The 20,345-nt window shown below is 38.9% G+C and overlaps 1 protein-coding gene across 1 annotated transcript; it reads right to left on the bottom strand.

Annotated features, from left to right (window-relative positions):
* Nucleotides 1-9,196: 9,196 nt before the first annotated feature.
* On the bottom strand, nt 9,197-15,462 carry LOC132766674 (ovomucoid-like). Its single transcript, XM_067465543.1, has 4 exons — nt 15,399-15,462; nt 12,575-12,600; nt 10,540-10,670; nt 9,197-9,402 (listed from the first exon to the last, which is right to left on the bottom strand). Exons 1-4 carry the CDS (start codon nt 15,460-15,462, stop codon nt 9,357-9,359), a joined length of 267 nt encoding a protein of 88 aa, XP_067321644.1. The 3' UTR covers nt 9,197-9,356.
* Nucleotides 15,463-20,345: the final 4,883 nt, after the last annotated feature.

The raw sequence follows: 20,345 nt of genomic DNA, 5'->3' as shown, positions 1-20,345 counted from the left end.
TGACTGCTTATACCTTTCTTCCTTTTGGTTTACCTTAGGCCTCTGTGTGTGTGTGTGTCTCTGTCTCCTGAAGGTCACTGCTAATAACAGAAAGGAAAACTGGTTGCATTTATCTCTGGTATTATTATTTAAATCAATGCCACTTGTACCACTACTGTAGTTTCCCCCAAATTATAAAGACCATGTGGTTTTTGAAGTGGGGAGAAAATATAGTTTCAGACCAAAAAACCCTAGCCCAAACCCAGATGTTTTATTGTGGAGCAAGTTTTGGCATCTTCAGTTCTTAAAACAATTTCCCTGTTACGGTATTTAAGTGGATGAAGTTTAAGCTGTCTAATTATGTATTAGTCTGTCAAGTGTTTCTGTTGTACAAGACAGTTTTGAGAATGGAAAGCGCCACTAGAGGGCAAGGATGCTTTCATGTGTAAATCTTGATAAAACTGTGATGAGAAGACAGGAAGAAGATTTTTTAAAAAGTAACAAAACATCCACGCTTGGTTGAAAAGCATTTCTTTTCTTTTTAACAACAATATTTCTAACCATAGGAAAGATTGAATCTGACGAGAGCCAGCGGCTAGTTCCTTGCAGCATGAGCAATAGTATCTTGTTATGATACAAGCTCTCTTAATTACAGTATTCAGTCACTGCTGTTCTAAAGTACCACTTAACTTGTGCTCCTCTAACCTGCAGTGTGGAATTGTGATGTGCACACTGTCTTGCATTGCCGACAGTCCCACCTCATAATGCTCATGTATTTGAAAGCAGAGTTCCTCTTTCAAATTAAGATTAGCATATATTGTTCTTATGGAGATATAGCAGGTGCACTAATGATGATGATGATGATGATAATAATAATAATAATAATAAATGCCTTTTCTTAAAAAATGTGTTCTACTTTTTCTCCAGCTTCACTGCAGGCTAGTGTCCTGAATTAAGTCTCGTCTGATACAAATTTTAAATAATAGTAATGGTTTTTCTCCAGCTTCACTGCAGGCTAGTGTCCTGAATTAAGTCTCATCCGATACAGATTTTAAATAGTAGTACTGATTTACCACTCTCTGTCAGGGGTAAAGCTATTGCGGTGGACTTCTCAGTAACTCAAAAGCCTCCAGGAATTGAAGTACTTAAGAACGAGGGATGTGTTCTTCCCACATACCTTCTTGATATCTTAAAATATGTTCTTACATCCCACAGCTGCAAACACTGATGGCTGACTTTTAACACAGAAACAAGATATATGGGGCATTCGTCTTATTTTAGAGCAAAATAGTGTTTCCTGCAGGGTCCTAAGAGTGCCATTCCTCTTTAAGAATAAGAAATGTGCCCCTTATCCACATGTTTGAAAATGATTTTTCTGGTGCAGTGATGGAAATGGGTTATAGCCCCTAGTAGATTCATGGCATACAATGCCTACCTTTTTTTGTAGCGAAATAAGAAAATTAATCAAGAATAGCTGATGGAAAACAATACTAAGTGGGGGCATTTATGCTGTTGAGTAATAAATTCAAAATCGCTGTGATACATTTTATATGGTTAAACTAAACACATGTTCCCAAGTTCTGACTTCACTGGCAACAGTCAAAAACTTTTCCTCAATATATTAGTATCTTTGTAATTTATTTCATATGTGATTCAATATAGACACATCTGCCTCGCTTATTCTGAAACACTGGATGCATTGGGAGGTGCCCAGTACATTTATTATCTACATTTCATTAGATCTCCATTGTTATCAACAGAGATTGCAAAACCGTTCTTTGACATTCCATTTCCTTTTAGGTGAAGTTGAATCAGTTTTTGGAGCTCTTGAGACAGACCCAAAGTTTCACTAAAAGTTCTGTGGGCTTAAACATACAGAAAGCGTTCTCTCATTGGATCAGTAGAGTGCAGTTTTCTGCTATCTGTGAGCATATATGTTTGTCTTCATATTGAACCCATCTATCCCAGTACATTCATTTTCTCCAATCAGCTGTTATCACCTGACACTTCAGGTCAAAGTATCTTCTAGCCTACCTTGAGATGCCAAGGACTTCACTGTGGGAATGAAACATATATTTTACTGCCATCCACTTTTCCCACTGAACTCTTCCTTGGAAAACTAGTTCTATGTCATGTAGTGAGAACAGTGGATCCTTGGTCTGCTTTATGTGTTACAAAGGGCAAGTGATTTTTGTGTGATTAGTGGTTTTTGAAAGTAGCTATCATGGATTCATACTTAGGGTCTTGAGGCAATTACATCTATTGAATTACAGTTACTGCTGTTGAAACCTAAACAGAGCCTTGGAGTTTCAAGTGTCAGTCTAGCATTTTAGATTAGTGGATTGACACTATAGTGTATTTGACTCAGAGTTTGTGGAAGTTATTTGGGGGGCTACATCACCCAAAATCCTGCCACCAGCAAGGGTACTGGACATGCTCCCTGTGGGATTCTGAAATATGTAATACAAAAATAGGCTCTGTGATTTTGAAAATTTTCAAATAACTTAGCCCACAGGAAATCAAGAAGCAAAGTTTCAACAGGTGCCATTGTATTACACAACATTTCTGCTTTCATAATCTTTAAATACAAATATTTAGCTTATTATTAAATTCATTTATATTCCATCTTTTCCTCAAAACGGAGACCCAAGGTGGCTATTTAGTGATAGTATATTATAGGGTGACTTGGAAGTCTCTTATTCATAGGATTGCCTAAAGTCGAAGTCCACTTGATGGCTATTAACAACCCAGGGGAGCTCAGGTTTGGATATATTATTTATTATTTTTATTTACTTTATATCTCAACTTTCTCCCCAATGGGACTCATGGTGTCTAGCAACTACACACTTTGATCAATTTAAAACAAAATGAATACAAGAATAAGCAAATATTACTGTGTGTGTTAGATTAAAATGCAGTTAAACTATAATAAATACAAATTTAAAAAGCATTTTAAAACACAAAATCTCATAACTTCTCCAGCAGCGTACCCCTTATCCTACAAATGCCTGCTGGCAGAGAAAGGTCTTGACTTCTTGTGGAAGGCCAGCATTGATGGGGCCATCCTGGTCTCCCTTGGGAGGGAGTGCCACAGTTGGAGCAGCCACTGAAAAGGTGTTCCCACCAAGCACGCTTGAGCAGATGATGGGACTGAGAGAAAGCCCTCCCCAGTTGATCACAGATGTCTACCAGGTTCATAGAAATATTATTAGAGATAGGGAAAGTCTTTGCTCTCTCCAGTCATTGACAATTTTATGCATCTAGAAGCAGATAGTGTTTTCAGCAGTCTAGTCCTCAAGCTATGAAAGTCACAAAATCAGCTTTTTGAATTGGACTAGAAATGGGCTGAGATTCACTGCATAGTTGAGGTTGCTAGTCTCAAACTCATTCTGTACTTTCAAAAGCATGTTGGGTCCCCTCCTGGTGATACTTTTACTGAATTTAGATACCTAATTTTATCTGCTTCGCTCTTACATAGAGGAGTTGACAGAGAAATAATGTGAGGAACTGGAGAAAAGCTGTTGCTATTCTGAAACCTCTGTATTCTCTGGAGCATATGTCTGGCTTACCTTGAGTTGCCCTAATTTATTTCTGCTCTCCAGGTTGATAAAGATGAAACTGGGTGAGTTCCACCTCCAAATCTTTAGCAATATAGGCTTTGTAAAACTGAGTTCTTATATTTTTTTTACTGTCCCTGGGAAGCTGAATAAGGAATTATCAAGAAGTGCTTCATCATGCTGTTCTACAGACACTGCAGAAATTACATCACTTTGCAGAGTAATTTCTCATCTGTACCTTTCTGTATCCATAATTTGGCAACTACTCTCAGGGCTACAAAGCTTACACACTCCTTCCTGTTGCCAAAGGAACCAGCAATGTGTTATTTATTTCCACAAAGCAGGCAATAGACAACCTCTGCAACAAAAAAGAGTAAACCCATTTGCTAATTCCAAGAAAAGCATATCCACTGAAGCAATGGAATTTGCACAAGTCTTCTCACTCTGTTGCTGGTTCAACAAATCTACTTAGGGGAAACTAACATTTGGATTTAGGCCCAAATTGGTATGTGGACACAGGGACTATAACTTGGTTGCGAAATATCTGCTTTTCATGCAGAAGGTCCCAAATACGTTCCATGGCAACTTTAGTTAGAAGGATTGCTATAGGTAGCTAGTGATGTAAAACCTCATTAAAACCCCTGGAAAGCCATTGTTACTTAGAATAGATAATACTTGCTTGAATTGTATTGATCTGATTTGAATGAAGCAAACAGTTTTAGAGATTGATGGCAGTAGCTATGTTAATCTGTTTTATACTACAAGACAAAAATTCTAATGGCACTTCTAAAGACATATTTGTGGACTTCAGTTCATTGTCCATCTGATGAAGCAGGCTGTTTGTCTCAAATAGGAGTCATTAAGCTTTGCCAAGACTGAATAAGGCAATTTTCTGAATAAGGCAATTTTCTATTACTAGGACTACCTTTCAATTTGAGATTCCATAGTTTCAGTTCAAGGAAAATGTGTTTCCCTCAACTTCAAAACAACTAAAGTTGCACAGCCTGCATTTTCCTAAGGCATTATGGGGGAAAGAGAAACAGCAAAAATAGAGGATATATTTTCAACTTTCTTATTGTGGTAATACCTTTACTAGGGCAATGTAAAAGGCACAACGTTCTCTGTGCAAGATTATAAAAATATAGTTTTCTCTATCAGGCAAAGATAAACATGAATGGAAAAAGAGTGAGTGAGATATAAAGTCACATAGTTGGCAAGTTATCTTAAGTAAATAGGAGGAAGTGTCTGTTGAGTATTGAATTAGAACATATACAGATAACATTGCCCTTAGATGTCTAGTATGAGGAAAAGTAATACAAGAAAAGCAGCACATAGCATTTTATGCTTTTTCTTCTTCTTATTATTATTATTATTAACTTTATTTGTACCCTGCTAGCATCTTCCGAAGGACTCGATGCGGCTTACAAAGGCCAAGGCCTCAAAAACATAGCATAACAAATACACAACTCGAAGCAAATCAAAACAAAGCAATGTCAAAAACAACAGAACAATAAAACAATACACCAAACACAATAAAACTGGGCCGGGCCAAATGTAATGGGTACAGGTTAAAAGTGCTGATGTGACAGGTGGCTCTTTTCATCAGGTAATGAAGATATTACCACAATCTTGACTTACAGTCTGGACTACTGTCCCTATCTTTGGATGACAGCAAGATAACATTTGAGTCCCAACCATTTTTGTTCTGTTTTTATAGACACTAGAGGGTGCACCTGCCCATCTTTGTTAAAGATAACATCACCATATTTATGAATAGATATAATATTAGCAAAAAGCCACAATTTGCACCAAGGTAAAATGCTTAAGAACATGACATTGTTTTGTAATTTTTATTTTAAGAGATTTGAACAGCGTTTTTCTATAAATGTTAGTGAAAAGTGGATGCACCAACTTTCAGACAGAGATGTGTTGCCCAGTCCTTTAAGGAAAGTGCTATTTCTAATTTGCAAAGCACGTGGAACATTAAACTTGCTTTATAAAATCAGAACCAAGTCAAAAAACTTAACCGCCTAAAGTGAACATGACTTAAATAGTTTGCTATGTTGTGGAAGCAAGACTACTGGAAGTGATGGCCCAGAGATGTTTGCTTCTCCCTGAGCCATTGGCTGATGGTAACCAATCAATATAAATATGGGATCAGTCTTTGGCATATGTGATAGTCCAAGATACTTCCCCCTATGTATGTGGTTGGGTATGTATGCATGCATATGTGTATGTGCCTTCAGGTAATCCGTCAACTTATGGCAACCCCAGAAATTTCATAGGGTTTTCTTAGGCAAGGAATACTCAAAAGTCACTGCTATTCCCTTCCTCTGAAATATAGCTGCTATTTGCTGGCTGCCTCCCATCCAAGTAAAATTCCCAGGACCTGCACAAACCTGTTAGTCCTGGGATTGGGTCCCCCACCTCTGTATCAGAACAAGATGGAGGGCGAACAAGGGACATTTAGCAGAAGTTTTTTTTTTTTTTAAAAAAAGGACTGTATACGCACACATGTGGATCTATATAAAAATTCTCTGTTCAAAATCTGCAGGACAAATTGCCGTCAAATTTGGCCACAAGACACCTACTAACACAAGGAGTGACCATCACTAAAAAAAAAAAAAAGATTTTGACATTTGGGAATTGTAGTTTCTGGGATTTAGAGTTCACCTACAATCAAAGAGCATTCTGAACTCCACCAATGATGGAATTGAACCAAACTTGGCACCCAGGACTCCCGTGACAAACAGAAAACAATAGAAGGGTTTGGTGGGCATTGACCTTGAGTATTGGAGTTGTAGTTCACCTACATCCAGAGAGCACTCTGGACTCAAACAATGAAGGATCTAGACCAAACTTGGCACAAAGACTCCATATCCCCAAATATGAATACAGATGGAGTTTGGGGGAAAACAGAGCTTGACATTTGGGAGTTGTAGCTGCTGGGATTTATAATTCACCTACAATCAAAGAGCATTCTGAACCCCATCATTGATAGAATTGGGCCAAACTTCCCACACAGAACTCCCATGACCGACAAACAGAAGATACTGTGTTTTCTGGTGGTCTTTGGCGACCCTTCTGACACCCCCTTGCAACCCCCAGGTTGAGAAATGCTGCCTTAAGGCCATCCAGTCCAACTCCCTTCACCAGGGCAAGAAAACCTAATCAAAGCCTTCCTGACAAAGAGCATCCAGCCATTAGGAATTGTTTGGGAGTTGTAGTTCTACATCTACATGAAACCGCTGGGAGAGGTCATCCGGAGTTTTGGAGTTGGATGCCATCTTTATGCGGATGACACACAACTCTACTACTCCTTTCCACCTAATTCCAAGGAGGCCTCTCGGGTGCTGGACGAGTGCCTGGCCGCTGTGTCGATCTGGATGAGGAGGAACAAGCTGAAGATCAATCCTGACAAGACAGAGGTCCTCCTGGTCGATCGTAAACCGGATCGGGGTATAGGGTGGCTACCTGTGTTGGACGGGGTTACACTCCCCCTGAAGCCACAGGTCCGCAGTTTGGGTGTCCTCTTGGATTCGTCGCTCACACTTGAGGCTCAGGTGTCGGCGGTATCCGGGAGGGCCTTTGCACAATTGAGACTTATGCGCCAGCTGCGACCGTACCTCGTGAAGGCTGATCTGACCGGGGTGGTCCATGCCTTGGTCACCTCTAGAATGGATTACTGCAATGCGCTCTACTTGGGGCTGCCCTTGAAGACGGCTCGGAAATTTCAATTGGTCCAGCGGGCAGCAGCCAGGATGCTAACCGGGGCTCATTATCAAGAGAGGTCTACCCCTCTGTTTAAGGAGCTCCACTGGCTGCCATTCATTTTCCGAGCCCAATTCAAGGTGCAGGTGCTCACCTACAAAGCCCTGAATGGTTTGGGACCACCCTACCTGCGTGACCGCATCTCCATCTACAAACCCACACGCTCGCTCTGGTCATCTGGGGAGGCCCTGCTCGTGATCCCACCCACGTCGCAAGCGCGCTTGGTGGGGACACGGGACAGGGCCTTTTCTGTGGCGGCCCCCCGACTTTGGAATGCCCTTCCAAAAGATCTTCGACAGGCCCCTACTTTAGCAGCTTTCAGAAAGAACCTAAAAACTTGGCTGTTCCGATGTGCCTTCTCAGATTAGGAATCCCCCATCCCAAGTCCTAGAAGCACTTTAGTACAATTAATATTACTGCACACCGCACTATTTTAATCCTACGTTCCTCCTGCCATTCCAGCACTTTTAACCCTGTACCCCATTGCGCTGGCCGGCCCAGTTTTAAAGTGTCTTGATGTATTGTTACTGTTGTTGTTATTTTGCTTAACTATTTGATTTGCTTTGTTTATTGTTGTGTTATGTTTTTTACTGTATTGTGTTCTGAGGCTTCAGCCTGTGTAAGCCGCATCGAGTCCTTCGGGAGATGCTAGCGGGGTACAAATAAAGTTAATAATAATAATAATAATAATAATAATAATAATAATAATAGATATAGATAGATAGATATGATATACACACACTTATATATGTATATGACAGATATAGTATAGATTTGAAAGGGACCCCTAAAGAAGGACAATTATATGTTGCATGTTCCAGAGCAGACAAACCAGACGATCTCTACATCAACACTGACAAAGAAACAACAAGAAATACTGTTTACCCACAAGCATAAAGACATCACATATATTCAAAACCAACACTTTCTCATTACTTTATTTTCCAAATCACCAGACTGGGCCACAGCAATGCCTGGCAGGGGACTGCTAATATATATAATGTTCTGTTCATTTTTGTGACATCATAACCCAAAAACTGCTGAACAAATTGCCACCAAATTTGGCCCAAGACACCTACTAATCCAAGGAGTGACCAGAGGGGTGGCCAAGGCAGCTGCCAGGAGGAGGGTAGCAATGCAACACCAAGCAGCCATGGCTGGTCTGAGACTCCCACCCGTGTGTCCATTTGACAGCCCAATCAGCTGATTAAAAAGCACACAAATGCTGGAGCAGTCTACACAGGAGACAGTTTTGCATGACTGCAGGGATACAGTGATGCAAATGTGCGTATTTTCTAGCCGGAATCAGGATATAAGCACAACTTTTTAACACATGTTTTTTGTCAGTTGCTGCAAATCAACACAGATTTACCACTAGCGTCATTTACCCCCTCCCTCCCCCCTTTAACCTGGTGACTTCTGCATTTTAGGACCTGTGTAGAAAAGCCCGTAGTGTGTTCTAATCTTGGAAATATGCTGCAGAGGCATGCACATTTTCTCCATACCAGGGAAAAAACTACTATAATTATTCCTCCTGACACATGACAATGAAACAATTGAGGATTTACATCACTGTTGCAGACAACACTGGATTTCGGAGCAGATGTTCAAGAAATTACTAGATTTGAGGCACATGAGATAGTCTTTGGACAGCTACTTTTACAAATTAGTAATATAATGATTTCCTGAAGTAGATCTGCTGAAGACCCTTAAGCAATGGTAGGATGATGCTCTGACAGCATGATTTCTCCCTCACAAGACAGACTTTCATTATCAAAACATTTCTCCACTGCATCCTGTAAGACTATGAAGTACAGAATCTAAAATAACCCATCAGTATTTTTGATTCAGTGACTATTTTAAAGAGATAAAAGAGATAGCTAGTTCAATAAGAGTGATGAATTTTTATTTTAACCCAGCAGATGAGATGCAACTGAATAGAACAAGTGTTTGAGTGGATTAGACCGGATTTGAGTGGAGCAAGAAGAGTGAGGCAGAGGTGACAGGTGAATGAAGTATGTTTTTCCACAGATCACCCAAGGCAATATCTCAACAGCTCCCATAATGCTTAAAATGGATCTTCCCTTGACTTGTCCTAGGGAGAAAAGAAGGAAACAAAATTAAGATAATATGTAATGCTTATTTCATGCTTGCAGGTGTTCGTTTCATGATGATTCTGTACTAGTCATTGTTACCATCATCCTGTAGGATAAATCAGTAATATTGTCCCTCATATTTCCAAGTAGACAGACTGAGAGACAGTGGCTTGCCTAAACCCATCTAGTCACTTCACAACACAGGTGGGCTTTGAATCAAATGCTTTTTAAAGTGCAATTTAGTCTCTAGTCACTAGACTTTGCTACTTCTATGTCCTTTATTGTTGTTGTTGCTGCATACCTTCAAGTTGTTTCTGCCTTATGGTAATCCTAAAGCGAACCTTTCTCAGCTTCAGAGAGTCATAAATAAAAACATCAATTTGACATTTCCTATGCTCTTCAGACTTCTGCACTTGATCCCTCAGTCCAGTCTGCAAATCGTGTCACTCCAGGGGTGCATCTACACTGTAGAATTTATGCAGTTTGACAACACTTTAACTACCATGTTTCTGTGCTTCAAATATCTGGGAGTTGTGCTTTGGTGAGCACCAGCACACTTTGGCAGAGAAGGCTGAAGATCTTGTAAAAACACTCCTATAATTCCAAGGCATTGAGCTATGGCAGTTAATGTGGCAGCAGACTGCATTATTTCTACAGTGCTGATGCACCCCAGGAGTGCTGGATTTAGGACAAATTAGGTCATGTGCTAGTTAATTTATGAGGCCCCTTTCTTGGACTCTGAAGGAGGTAGGCCTGGTAGACCTACACTGCCTGCTTTGTGGCACTTTGCCATAGACTATCAACCCTATCATGACTGGAATCACTTTGGGAAAAAAAACCCCTTCAAATTTAGAATTGCACCACATACTGTAAGTAAAATCCATCATAAAAAATTGGCAGGAAGATGCCCCCCACCCCTGGCCAATGGGGCCCTGTTCTTAAGCACATTTAAGCACAATGGTAAATCCAACAATGTAACCCAAGAGTTGTTGGATTCCAGGTCCCATCATGTTTAGCCAATATGGCTAGTGATCAGAGGGGATGGGAGCTGATTTAACATTTTAGAGGGAGGATGTTCTTTAGGAGAGGCAGGTTATCTCTGGTTCCCTTATTCAGAAGTGATATGTTGTACTTACATGGCTGCACTGCAAAAGAGGCATTTGTTGGTGTACGTTTGGCCATTGGTACCACATATTGGGAAGTACTCCAACGTGCATCTTCTGGGTTTGGATCCATCAGAAGGTTTCCTGTAACCACTGCAGTCAACCTACAAAAGGAAGGTGTTTTTGCTTTTTTTATAATTCATTTTAATGTTATTTCCAAGAATTGTAGCAGAACTTCTCTTTCCCCTTCTTTGGGGAATTATATAAGACCCAAAGTTTTAACAGGTTGTTTTCCTTGCTAGAGAAGACTCTTGGATCAATTTAATAGCACAACCCATAGCTCTTGAAATAAATCTCCCACTGTTCAATACATTTTATTCCAAGGAATGACACTTTTTCAGACTGTCTTCTGACAGCATGACTATGGCCTTCAGATGTAGTTGAATTGCAATTCTCACATTCCTCACCACTGGTCAAATTGGGTTAGGATTCTGAAAATTGCAATCCAACAACATCTGAAGAGTCACATGATTCCCACCTATGATGTAAACTAACATTCAGTCTAGACTCTGTCAACTGAAACATTCACATTATAGGACATGAATGATGAACCTAGTCCTAATATCTTGCTAGAGCATTTGATTGTTGGTTGTTGTTGTTGTTGTGTATCTTCAAGTTATGGCAACCCTAGAGCGCAAGTTTCTTAGCAGGATTTGTTTGCGGGGGGAGGAGGTTACTATTGCTTTCCTATGAGGCTGAGAGAGTGTGAGTTGCCCAGAGTTACCTAGGGTTAACCATTGGGTGTCTTTAGCTGAGCAGGAATATGAAGCATCCCTCCAGGTTTATCCATTCATTTGTCTATTAAAATGAATTGATAAACAAATAATTCATTTGGTTGTTTTTTTTACATTCGGCTGCAGATTCTCAATCACATTGTTATTCAGAAGTAAAAAAGCTTTAGCCTTAATCCATTAAAATTAATGAAAAAAATTGAACAATGTGACAAATATAAGTGCAACTGAAATGTTATTTAGCCTGGATTCAGGCCATTTTCTTATATTTAAAAATGTAGCATTCAGGTGGCTAATTTAGGAGCTGTTGAAGGAAAGAGCATGATAGATTATAGCAATAATAATGTTTGTATTTCTACAGAAGTACAACACCCATTTCCACGGAAGTGTTTACAGGTGGAACAAAATGGTAACTACCAATGTTGTGAATACCAGACCTTTAAAATGGCCAAAAATCCTAGTATTTTACTTTTTGACAATATATCTCGTTCATATTTCATTCAGTTATTTATTTATTATCTATCAGTGCATTAGACCCAATTTTCTATTTTTTCTTGTTTTTTTTTTTTAAAAAAAACCAGGCTCACAGAATTATATGTTTAAAGCATTTCCCTAATCTGAAAGCCAATGTACACAATCAAATTAGTGGGAACTAATCTGGGGCACATATAAATTGCGATCTATGGTAAATATTTAAACTCTAATCTTGTGAGCAAAGGGTCTGTCTATTTTGTATTTGTATAAGGCCTGGAGGGTTTTAAAAATGGGCAAATGATTGTTCTCTTCATAATTATAATCATAATGATATCTATTTATCTATCAACTGAAACCATGGGGAGCCAAACTTAAACAACTCTCCCACCCCACTCCTGCACTTTCCTCAAATTAATGTGCCACAGAACCCATCAAATCTCAGTTCTTCCTGGATTTGCCATTTTTTCAGATATGTTTTATGAACACATTTTGTGAATCCACAATCAAACAATGAGATTTAAGATTTCAAACCATGATATGTAAAGTGCCACTTCCTCCTATATGAACCTGTCTGTTCAATAAGATGAGGTGCCTCTAAATTCTGAACATCAAATTCTGAACATGTCATATAAATTTGTATTATGAGCATGAAACTACACTAGTTTCAAGCACTCTATTCCTCATAGAATTATAACCTGGGCATTTTCACTAACTGATTTATTGCACAGTGATCTCACTCCTGAATCTCTTAGTTGTCCAGATTATCAATAGGAAATGGCAGTTTATGCAGCAGATGGACTCACCTGTGGCCCACGAGAATAACACATCCCTACAATAAAAAGGACAAAAAAGTAAATACAATCAAAATATTAACTGCAGTGTGAAAGTCACATCATTACCATCACCTACAACAATGGTTTCCAACATTTGCTCTTCTAGATGTTTTGGATTTCAATTCCCTGAAATCCCAGCCAGTTAGGGATTGTGAAAGTTAAAGACCAAAACAACTGGAGGGACAAATGTTGGGAACCACTGCCTTAAACCAACATGAAGAGATACAAGATAGGAACAATTCATCAGCCCTGTCTGAAATGGTAGTTGATCATCTATCAAGGGATGCCAGCAGATGCTGGTGCCATTGTATTCAGAAAACGCTTCAGAAGCCCAGTGATCTCCACAGGACTCAATCTGCCTGTGCTTCTAACACACTTCAGTAAATGCTTGAAATGCCACTGTGCACAATGTCAGTGTACACAAAATGTGTGCAGTGTCAGCTTTTGCATAACTGCTATTGCTATGTGTGGTCCTGAAAACCAGTCTGGACAGTGGCAGGGCTGGAGATGTCTGGTAAACACTAAAGATGCCAATGTGGCTTTGACAGAGGTCTTTGAAAATCAAAGGAATCAAGAGACTATTCCTATGTTGGTGACCTGTAAAAGATTCTTGTATGCACCTGCTCCCTAATCACTGCATAGTAGCTGCACACACTGAAATGACTGTCAGTCATACAGCCTTCTGTGGTTTTTACTGAGTAGTTGTTGTAGTGTTTCAATATGCACTATTCACTAAACAAATCATAGAAATATAAAAACAGAGTTGGAATGGAGGTCTATCTAGTCTAATGTTTATTTTCGGAGCATTGAAAAGTTACTCTTGGGATGACAGTTCCCAAAATTCAGCCTGGCCATTATGGGATTCCAGAGATTGTGTTCCAAAACATAACATTTGCAAAACCCGGATGTTATCTTTTGCTTGATGACTCATGTGCAAATTATGACTTCTGATTTACTTTTTTCATATTTCATTTTGGTCATGAAGTCTTAGAGAAGCCACTGTATCTCACACTTTCAGATACTTACCTGCAGCATTAGAACAATTTATTTCCTTAGTATTTTAGTCACTATATTTATTATAATAATCATATTCCACCCTGTATCTAGAAAGTTTAGGAAGTAGCGTAGAAGCCATAAATCAACTTTTAAAAGTGGTAAAACTAATTAAAAACAACTCAACAGAAACTCACAACCTTCAAACTTTTGAGGAAGAATTAAATCTTCATCTGGTGCTGAAATGACCGCCAACATCTGGATCAAGCAAGCCAGAAAGGAACACCTGTCATCCCAAGAGACACAGCAAGGAAGGCTCTCTTCCCAACTTCCCATAATGTATTTCTTCTATGTATCCCACTGAGCACTGAATGGGCTAGTGCCCTAATGAAAGCTTTGGCGCTCTTAGGAGAATTGTATTCAGATACATTTTGAATACAATTGAAGCCACTATGTGGTTCAGGGGCCATAAGAAAGAGTAGCTCTCTTCCTCCAAGACCTCTAATGATACCAGATGAAGTCTTAAACTTAGAGGGAGAGTTTTGGTATTTTATCTCCTTTTCTGATTTCACTTATTCTCACAGAATATAATTGAAGTGGGGCAAAATGAATGTTTTTAGGGAAGCAGGAAAAAGGTTCCCAGTCACACTTCCAGTTCAAAGATATCTACCACATCATCACACTTACAGTCCCCCCCCCTCCCCATTTTATGGGCAGCCACCATAAATTTACTGGGAGTCATGGTTGCCATCAGATGACTTCTGGTCATCACTCTAGCTTCCCCCTCCCTGTCATAGAACTATAGATCCCATGGAAATCAATGGTTTAAAACAGTACCCCTGTCTCAAGGGTCCAATGAGTTTGGATGCAGAATTATTGCATCCCATGGAAAGGGATTCTGTCAGATTTTCATGAAGAAAAAAACCTGGAGGTGAAGACTTATTGCCTATGTGTGATGAGGAAGATAGCGGGTGCTTATGGGAAAGCACTAAAAGTCTGAAGAGAGGAGAATGAATGAAAATGAGTTAGTGAAGACTGGAAGGTATGATCAGCTTCCAATTCCACTGTTTGCTTAACCAGCGATGCCTCTCAATATTGTTGTCTGATAAGGTCCCTAGGTGCATTTCAAAAGACATCCATCCCAACTTCCTTCCACTGATTATAATGACCCCCCCCCCCTTTTTTTTTTTATAAAATGAGAAAATACAAGATTCTTGGGGATAGAAATTAAACAAAGCCAAAAATAAGTTCTGCTGATAATTCCGAAAGGTTTTGAACATGTTGGAGGTATAAACATTTAGCCTTTCCCACCTCTGGCCTCATTTTCTTTAAGATGCCATCAAAATATACTAGAAATAAAAGAAGACGAGGGAACAAGTACCTATCACTTATAATAGATATAGTTTGATATGCTTACATTCTTATACAGAATAATTCACACTAAGAAATTAATCCTTATCAGACACAAAGGAACTTCTGGAATTATCATCCCCTCTACAGCCCTTCTGTTTCACTTTTCTTCCCTCTCTTGTGCCTATAGGTCAATTTTGCCCTTTTAGTGACATCCTAAAACATATACAGAATAAAATTAACAACCCATATTAAGATGCACAATGCTAAAAGAGCTGTATGTATGAGAGCCAAGGCGGTACTGGGTGCTTGAGCCTGAAAAATTACTGTTTGACTGACTATAACTCCAAGAATCCTAATCCAGTATAGCCACTAGATTATTCTGGGACTTGTAATTCCCAAATTATTTCCCAGTGCTCAAGTTGTTATTGTAAATTAAGTATATACCCACCTGAGGAAAAGCAGCAGCACAAGACAGCCAGAAAAACTAGGAGGAACATAACTGTAGACTTCATTATGCCCTTAGTATGACTCGATATTGGTGATAATTTCTGAATGTCGACTTTCCAGATACCTCTCAGCAGCAACACCTAGGTGTATATATACCCAAGAAATCCTATCCACCCCCCAAACATTCTTGAAGTGATGGAATCTTGTGACCCTCTCCCCAACTTGGAGCAAACAATAGAATCCCAAAGGTCTTTGAGGTGTATCTACCTCAGACCAATTTATTAGAACAAGTGAGGCAATTCAAACCTTGGCTTTGTTCTGTCTTGTAAACATCAGAAATGTATAATTGATATAAGTTGGCTACTTCCCAGGGCATGCTGCCAGGAGACCCGGAGACCCCATTATTCCCTCCAAACTCCACAACATGAATAACCCAACAGTGCTTAGAGTGTTTAGACTGAGTTTTGTCAACACAGCATTTGACTGCAGGAATTGGAACACACGCACTGATTAAGATTGAAAGCTATACAGAGGAAACTCACTTGGCTGTGTGCGTCATAGATACCCCCCAGTGATAGTTCATAAATGGAGACCAGTGATCTAATAACCTACCTCTGAAGCCTGCTGTCCAGTGAGCTGAATGCCAAGTTCTAGTGACTGGTACTGTATTCAATTGCGGAAATGGCCTAAGTAGTTATTGTGGCCCAGTTTTGTCACTTGACTTTGTGTTGGATTTCCCTTGCCCTCAGCATATTGTCCACCTTTGTAATAAGGAAGGGGATAGAGCGAGTCATTGGCTTTCTCTATCTCAATTTGCACGTCATTATTTTGTAATCTGTCAGAGGCAATCAGTTTTGTCTAGGTGTTACTGAGAAGTTTAACATCATTTGCAGATGCGTAACTACTCTGTGAATGCGCAATTCAGGAATGTGAAACCTGAGCAGTCTTCTAGCCTTAAGTGTAATAATAATATCCATGGGGGATATGTTCCCAACTATGTGTTGATACGCAAAACCATGGATAATAGTGAGTGCTATTGAAATGAAGGACATCTGACCCCAGAATATCACAGAGTCGCACTGGAGGACCTAGAAAATATCTTGAGGTGACATATTTTGGACATGGATAAATGACACCCCAGATACTAGTCCTGTGAATTGGGGAATGTACTGCATGAACTTTCAACATAAACATTGTTAGGGGCTTGTTCTTCTGTGCCTTCAAGTTACCTCTGACCTTTGTTCTATTACAGAACTTTCTCAACAAGATTTATTAAAGGGAGGTATGCCATTACATTCTACTAAGACTAAGAGAGTATGGCCTACTGAAAGTAAGTTTCATGGCTAAGGTAGGATTCAAATCTTATACTCTCAGAATTTGAGACCAATATTTAAACTACTGCACCATGCTTTTCTCCAAAAGCAGGGAAGCCCTACAAGCAAGTTGTTAGGAGACATGGAGCTAAATTGCATTGCTTATCATGAATAGGATAGATCCATTGAGTTTGTGGGATTTATTTACATTTTAACTGAGTTCCCACTGATTCAATGGTTTTTATCAGCTTGGGAAGAGCATTTTGATTTAGTCCATGATCCCACAGAAAAATGTGTGAATGGTGGTGGGGCTCAGATTCTATCATACTTGATTTTATTGTAAACTATTTGAGATTTTGTTTAAAAATCTTGTATCAAAATATTTGCCATAAGGAAGGATGTCTACAGAAAAAATAGTTCCTAGCTTTACAAAGGCAGGATAATTTCATTTTTCATAAATTCCTCTCGAGTTCCAAGTTATTTGTTTTCCCTGTTAAAATCTATGTGGCTAAATGTCATGCACCATGCAACTTGTTAAAAAAAAACGCACTCCTTTTTTTTGAACATGCAAAGGTGCTTCAAGGGAAGTTAACAGATTCCATAACAGTAGAAGGATGAATTCTTCCTTAGCTGCCCAGATATTAAATGTGCTGTCCAAGATATTCAACCCTATCCCAAAACTCAGTTAGCTTTTTTGAAGTTTCACTCCCAAATTGATGTGGAAGTCATCTGCTTCAATTGGTGGGTTAGCTCCAGACATAGAGTGCATCTACACTGTAGAATTAATGCAGTTTGACACCACTTTAACTGTCATGGCTCAATGCTATGGAATCTTGGGAGTTGTCATATAACAAGTTATTTATTCTTCTCTGCCAAAGAGAACTGGTGCCTTTCTACATTACACTGGCCCACATTTGATGCCTCAAATGTTAGATCCGTTTCTGGATGCATTTGACCTGCTGATCCCAAAAATGGCACCAGTTTTCCCCTATCAGTGCTAGTTTTTGAACATATGCCATATATCACTCTTCACTCTGCTCATGCAAAAAAAAAAACAAAATCAGGATATTTCAATGTAGTGTTGAAATTACAGTTGCATGTTTTGAGCATGAAAGAAATATATTAAACATCAAAGAAAAAGTGTACTACATGGAAATCTGCTTATTTCATACTAAAACCACAGATTTATGATACAAACTATCCAGTCATTCGATATAGTAGGTCTTTCCAAACAACCTCGGCACCAAGAAAAGGGGGTTTTTTTTTGGTTGGACTGTGTTATAAATCCCAGTATTCCATTGAGCCAGTACAGTTAAAGTGAGGTCAAACTGCATTAATTATTCATTGTAGATGCATCCTCAACCATACTAAGGCAGATCATGTTAACACCTATGGCAAACTTATGTCTTATTGATTTTAGCAGGTCTGCTCTAAGCATGGCTTTGCTTGAGTCCAACTCACAATCTCAAAAAGGACAAGCAACTTATGCTCTTGTGTTCATATAAAATCAAGTGTACTTGAAGAAGTCCATTGTTCTGACATACGTTCAACCACACCTGTGGCCCTCCAGATGTCATTTAATTGTGAAGCAAGTAATCCCTAGCCAATGTAGCCAATGTAAGGGGTTAACAGGGATTGTGGCCAACAACAAAATCACATGGAACAATTATGAGTTCATAATGAAAGTGGGGCATTGGAAGTATGAATGTTTCCTAGCATACACTTCCATGTTTGTCAGTGAGGACCTGAGAAAAGAAAACTAGCTAAATAAAAAAAACCCCAAAAAGACAAATTCAAGTATTATGTCCCATTGCCTGTGTAAAAAAAGAAAGGAAGAAAGAAAGAAAAAAAAAAGAAAGAGGAATATTTCCACATGGATTTTGCCATTTCTGAGAACTGGAAGCAGAGACCTATGAATGTTAATTCAGAAATTAGTTGGAATGGAAGACAAACAAAACCTTAAACTATTAAAAAAATCACCAATAAAAGGGAAACAGGAACTCCTTTAAAAAACTAATGAATACTTTTGTATTTTAGATTTACATATAATTAGAAATATATGTTGCTGAGCTAAATGGTGTAATTAATTATGTAATTGTGGTTCAAGTATGTTTATGCTAATGAATGTTTTTATTTGCATTTTTAATTAAAATCTGGATTTTAAAAATGGAGGAAAAACATAAATTGGTAGGAAATTATTTCCCTCCAAGATTATCGTTCCAAGATGGAACAATAGGATTTGTAGTTTTGCCAGGCACTAGAGCTCTCTGGCAATGGTTTTTTTAAATGTCTCAAACACTGCAGATTTTTATAGCATGGAGTAATGGAAATTAATGGGATTGAATTGAATGGTATGAAAGAGGTATGGGTTTGGTGAGAGAAGTCATCTTTTTACAAAACCGCATTCTTCAGTACTCATTCTCAACAATTTAACTTTCTGGAAAATATTTATTAACAAGTACTCATTATTAACATTATATTGTAGAACACCTTTTCCCCCTTGATAAATAGATTCCTTTTCCTCCTCCTTGTAGGAGACAGTTTTTATAAGAACCATCTACAGCTTGTGTATGTGGTTACACAAAGCTCATATTTTAATACCCTGCTATTAAACCTGACAGCATTTCCAATAACAAGTGAGCAAGTGTCTCCATTGACTCATCCCTTTCAAGCAAAGGCCTCTCTGGGTTTGCTCCACACCCAAAATAGTTTTGGTATTGCTCCTTCCCCAGACCTGTTGGTGCTTCTTTGCTCTATAATTATTCAAGGGTTGAGAATTCTAATAGTATTCGAATGAAGCATAGTAACTTATTCTGTTTTGTTTTATGCGCTTCGTTTACACTTACAATTGTTTTGCAATTGTACAATTTGGTGTTACAATTGTTTTGCAATTGTACAATTTGGTGTTTGCTATCTCTTCCTCTCAGTGTGTATGTGCGTTGTTGTTGTTGTTGTTGTTGTTGTTGTGTGCCTTCAGGTCACTTATGATTTATGGCAACCCCAAGGCAAAATCTATCATGGGGTTTTCTGGGACTGAGAGTGTTGTAACTCACTCAGGGTTACTCAGTCGGTTTCCATAGCCAAGCCAGGAATCGAACCATGGTCTCCAGAGACTTAGTCCAACACTCAAACTACCACCATGCATATATTTTAAATTATGTTTTTGGCAGCACCATTGCTTAGGTTATTTGTTTTTGTTTTGTTAATTACAGCATTAAATGTTTGCCATGTTTTTGTTGGAAACTGCCCTAAGTCCCGTCAGGGAGATAGGGCAAGATATAAATAAAGTTTTATTATTAATTTTTCTTAAAGCATTATGTACATTTGATGGTGCTATGTAAGTAAAAAAAATAGTGCTAATACTAATACTAATAACAATATCACCATCATGATCCTTGGTTCCATGTGCCACCAACTGAGCCTTTATTTTTGTTCTTCTCCTACATGTAGTGACCCTCAAAGTTAAACATGCTCCCTCTCCTCTCACTCATGGCACTTGCTGTGCTGTGCCTTTAACTCTTAATACCTGCCTCTGTTGCCCATCTCTACAATTGCGATGTGTTATGTGTGTCTCTGTGTGAGAAAGATTGAGATAGAGACAGAAACAATGTGTTACCACATTGGGTGACACCAAC

This window comes from Anolis sagrei, chromosome 2 (assembly GCF_037176765.1).
Source record: "Anolis sagrei isolate rAnoSag1 chromosome 2, rAnoSag1.mat, whole genome shotgun sequence".
Classification (NCBI taxonomy): domain Eukaryota; kingdom Metazoa; phylum Chordata; class Lepidosauria; order Squamata; family Dactyloidae; genus Anolis; species Anolis sagrei.
This window is presented reverse-complemented; position numbering and strand designations above follow the sequence as displayed.

What these genes read in the sequence shown, in the direction of transcription:
- LOC132766674 (XM_067465543.1), bottom strand. Translation starts at nt 15,462, where the DNA reads ATGAAGTCTACAGTTATGTTCCTCCTAGTTTTTCTGGCTGTCTTGTGC. An exon ending in GTGCTGCTGCTTTTCCTCAG is followed by an intron (nt 12,601 to 15,398) that starts GTGGGTATATAC and finishes TTTTTATTGTAG; the next exon opens with GGATGTGTTATTCTCGTGGG. An exon ending in CTCTTTTGCAGTGCAGCCAT is followed by an intron (nt 9,403 to 10,539) that starts GTAAGTACAACA and finishes TTTTCTCCCTAG; the next exon opens with GACAAGTCAAGGGAAGATCC.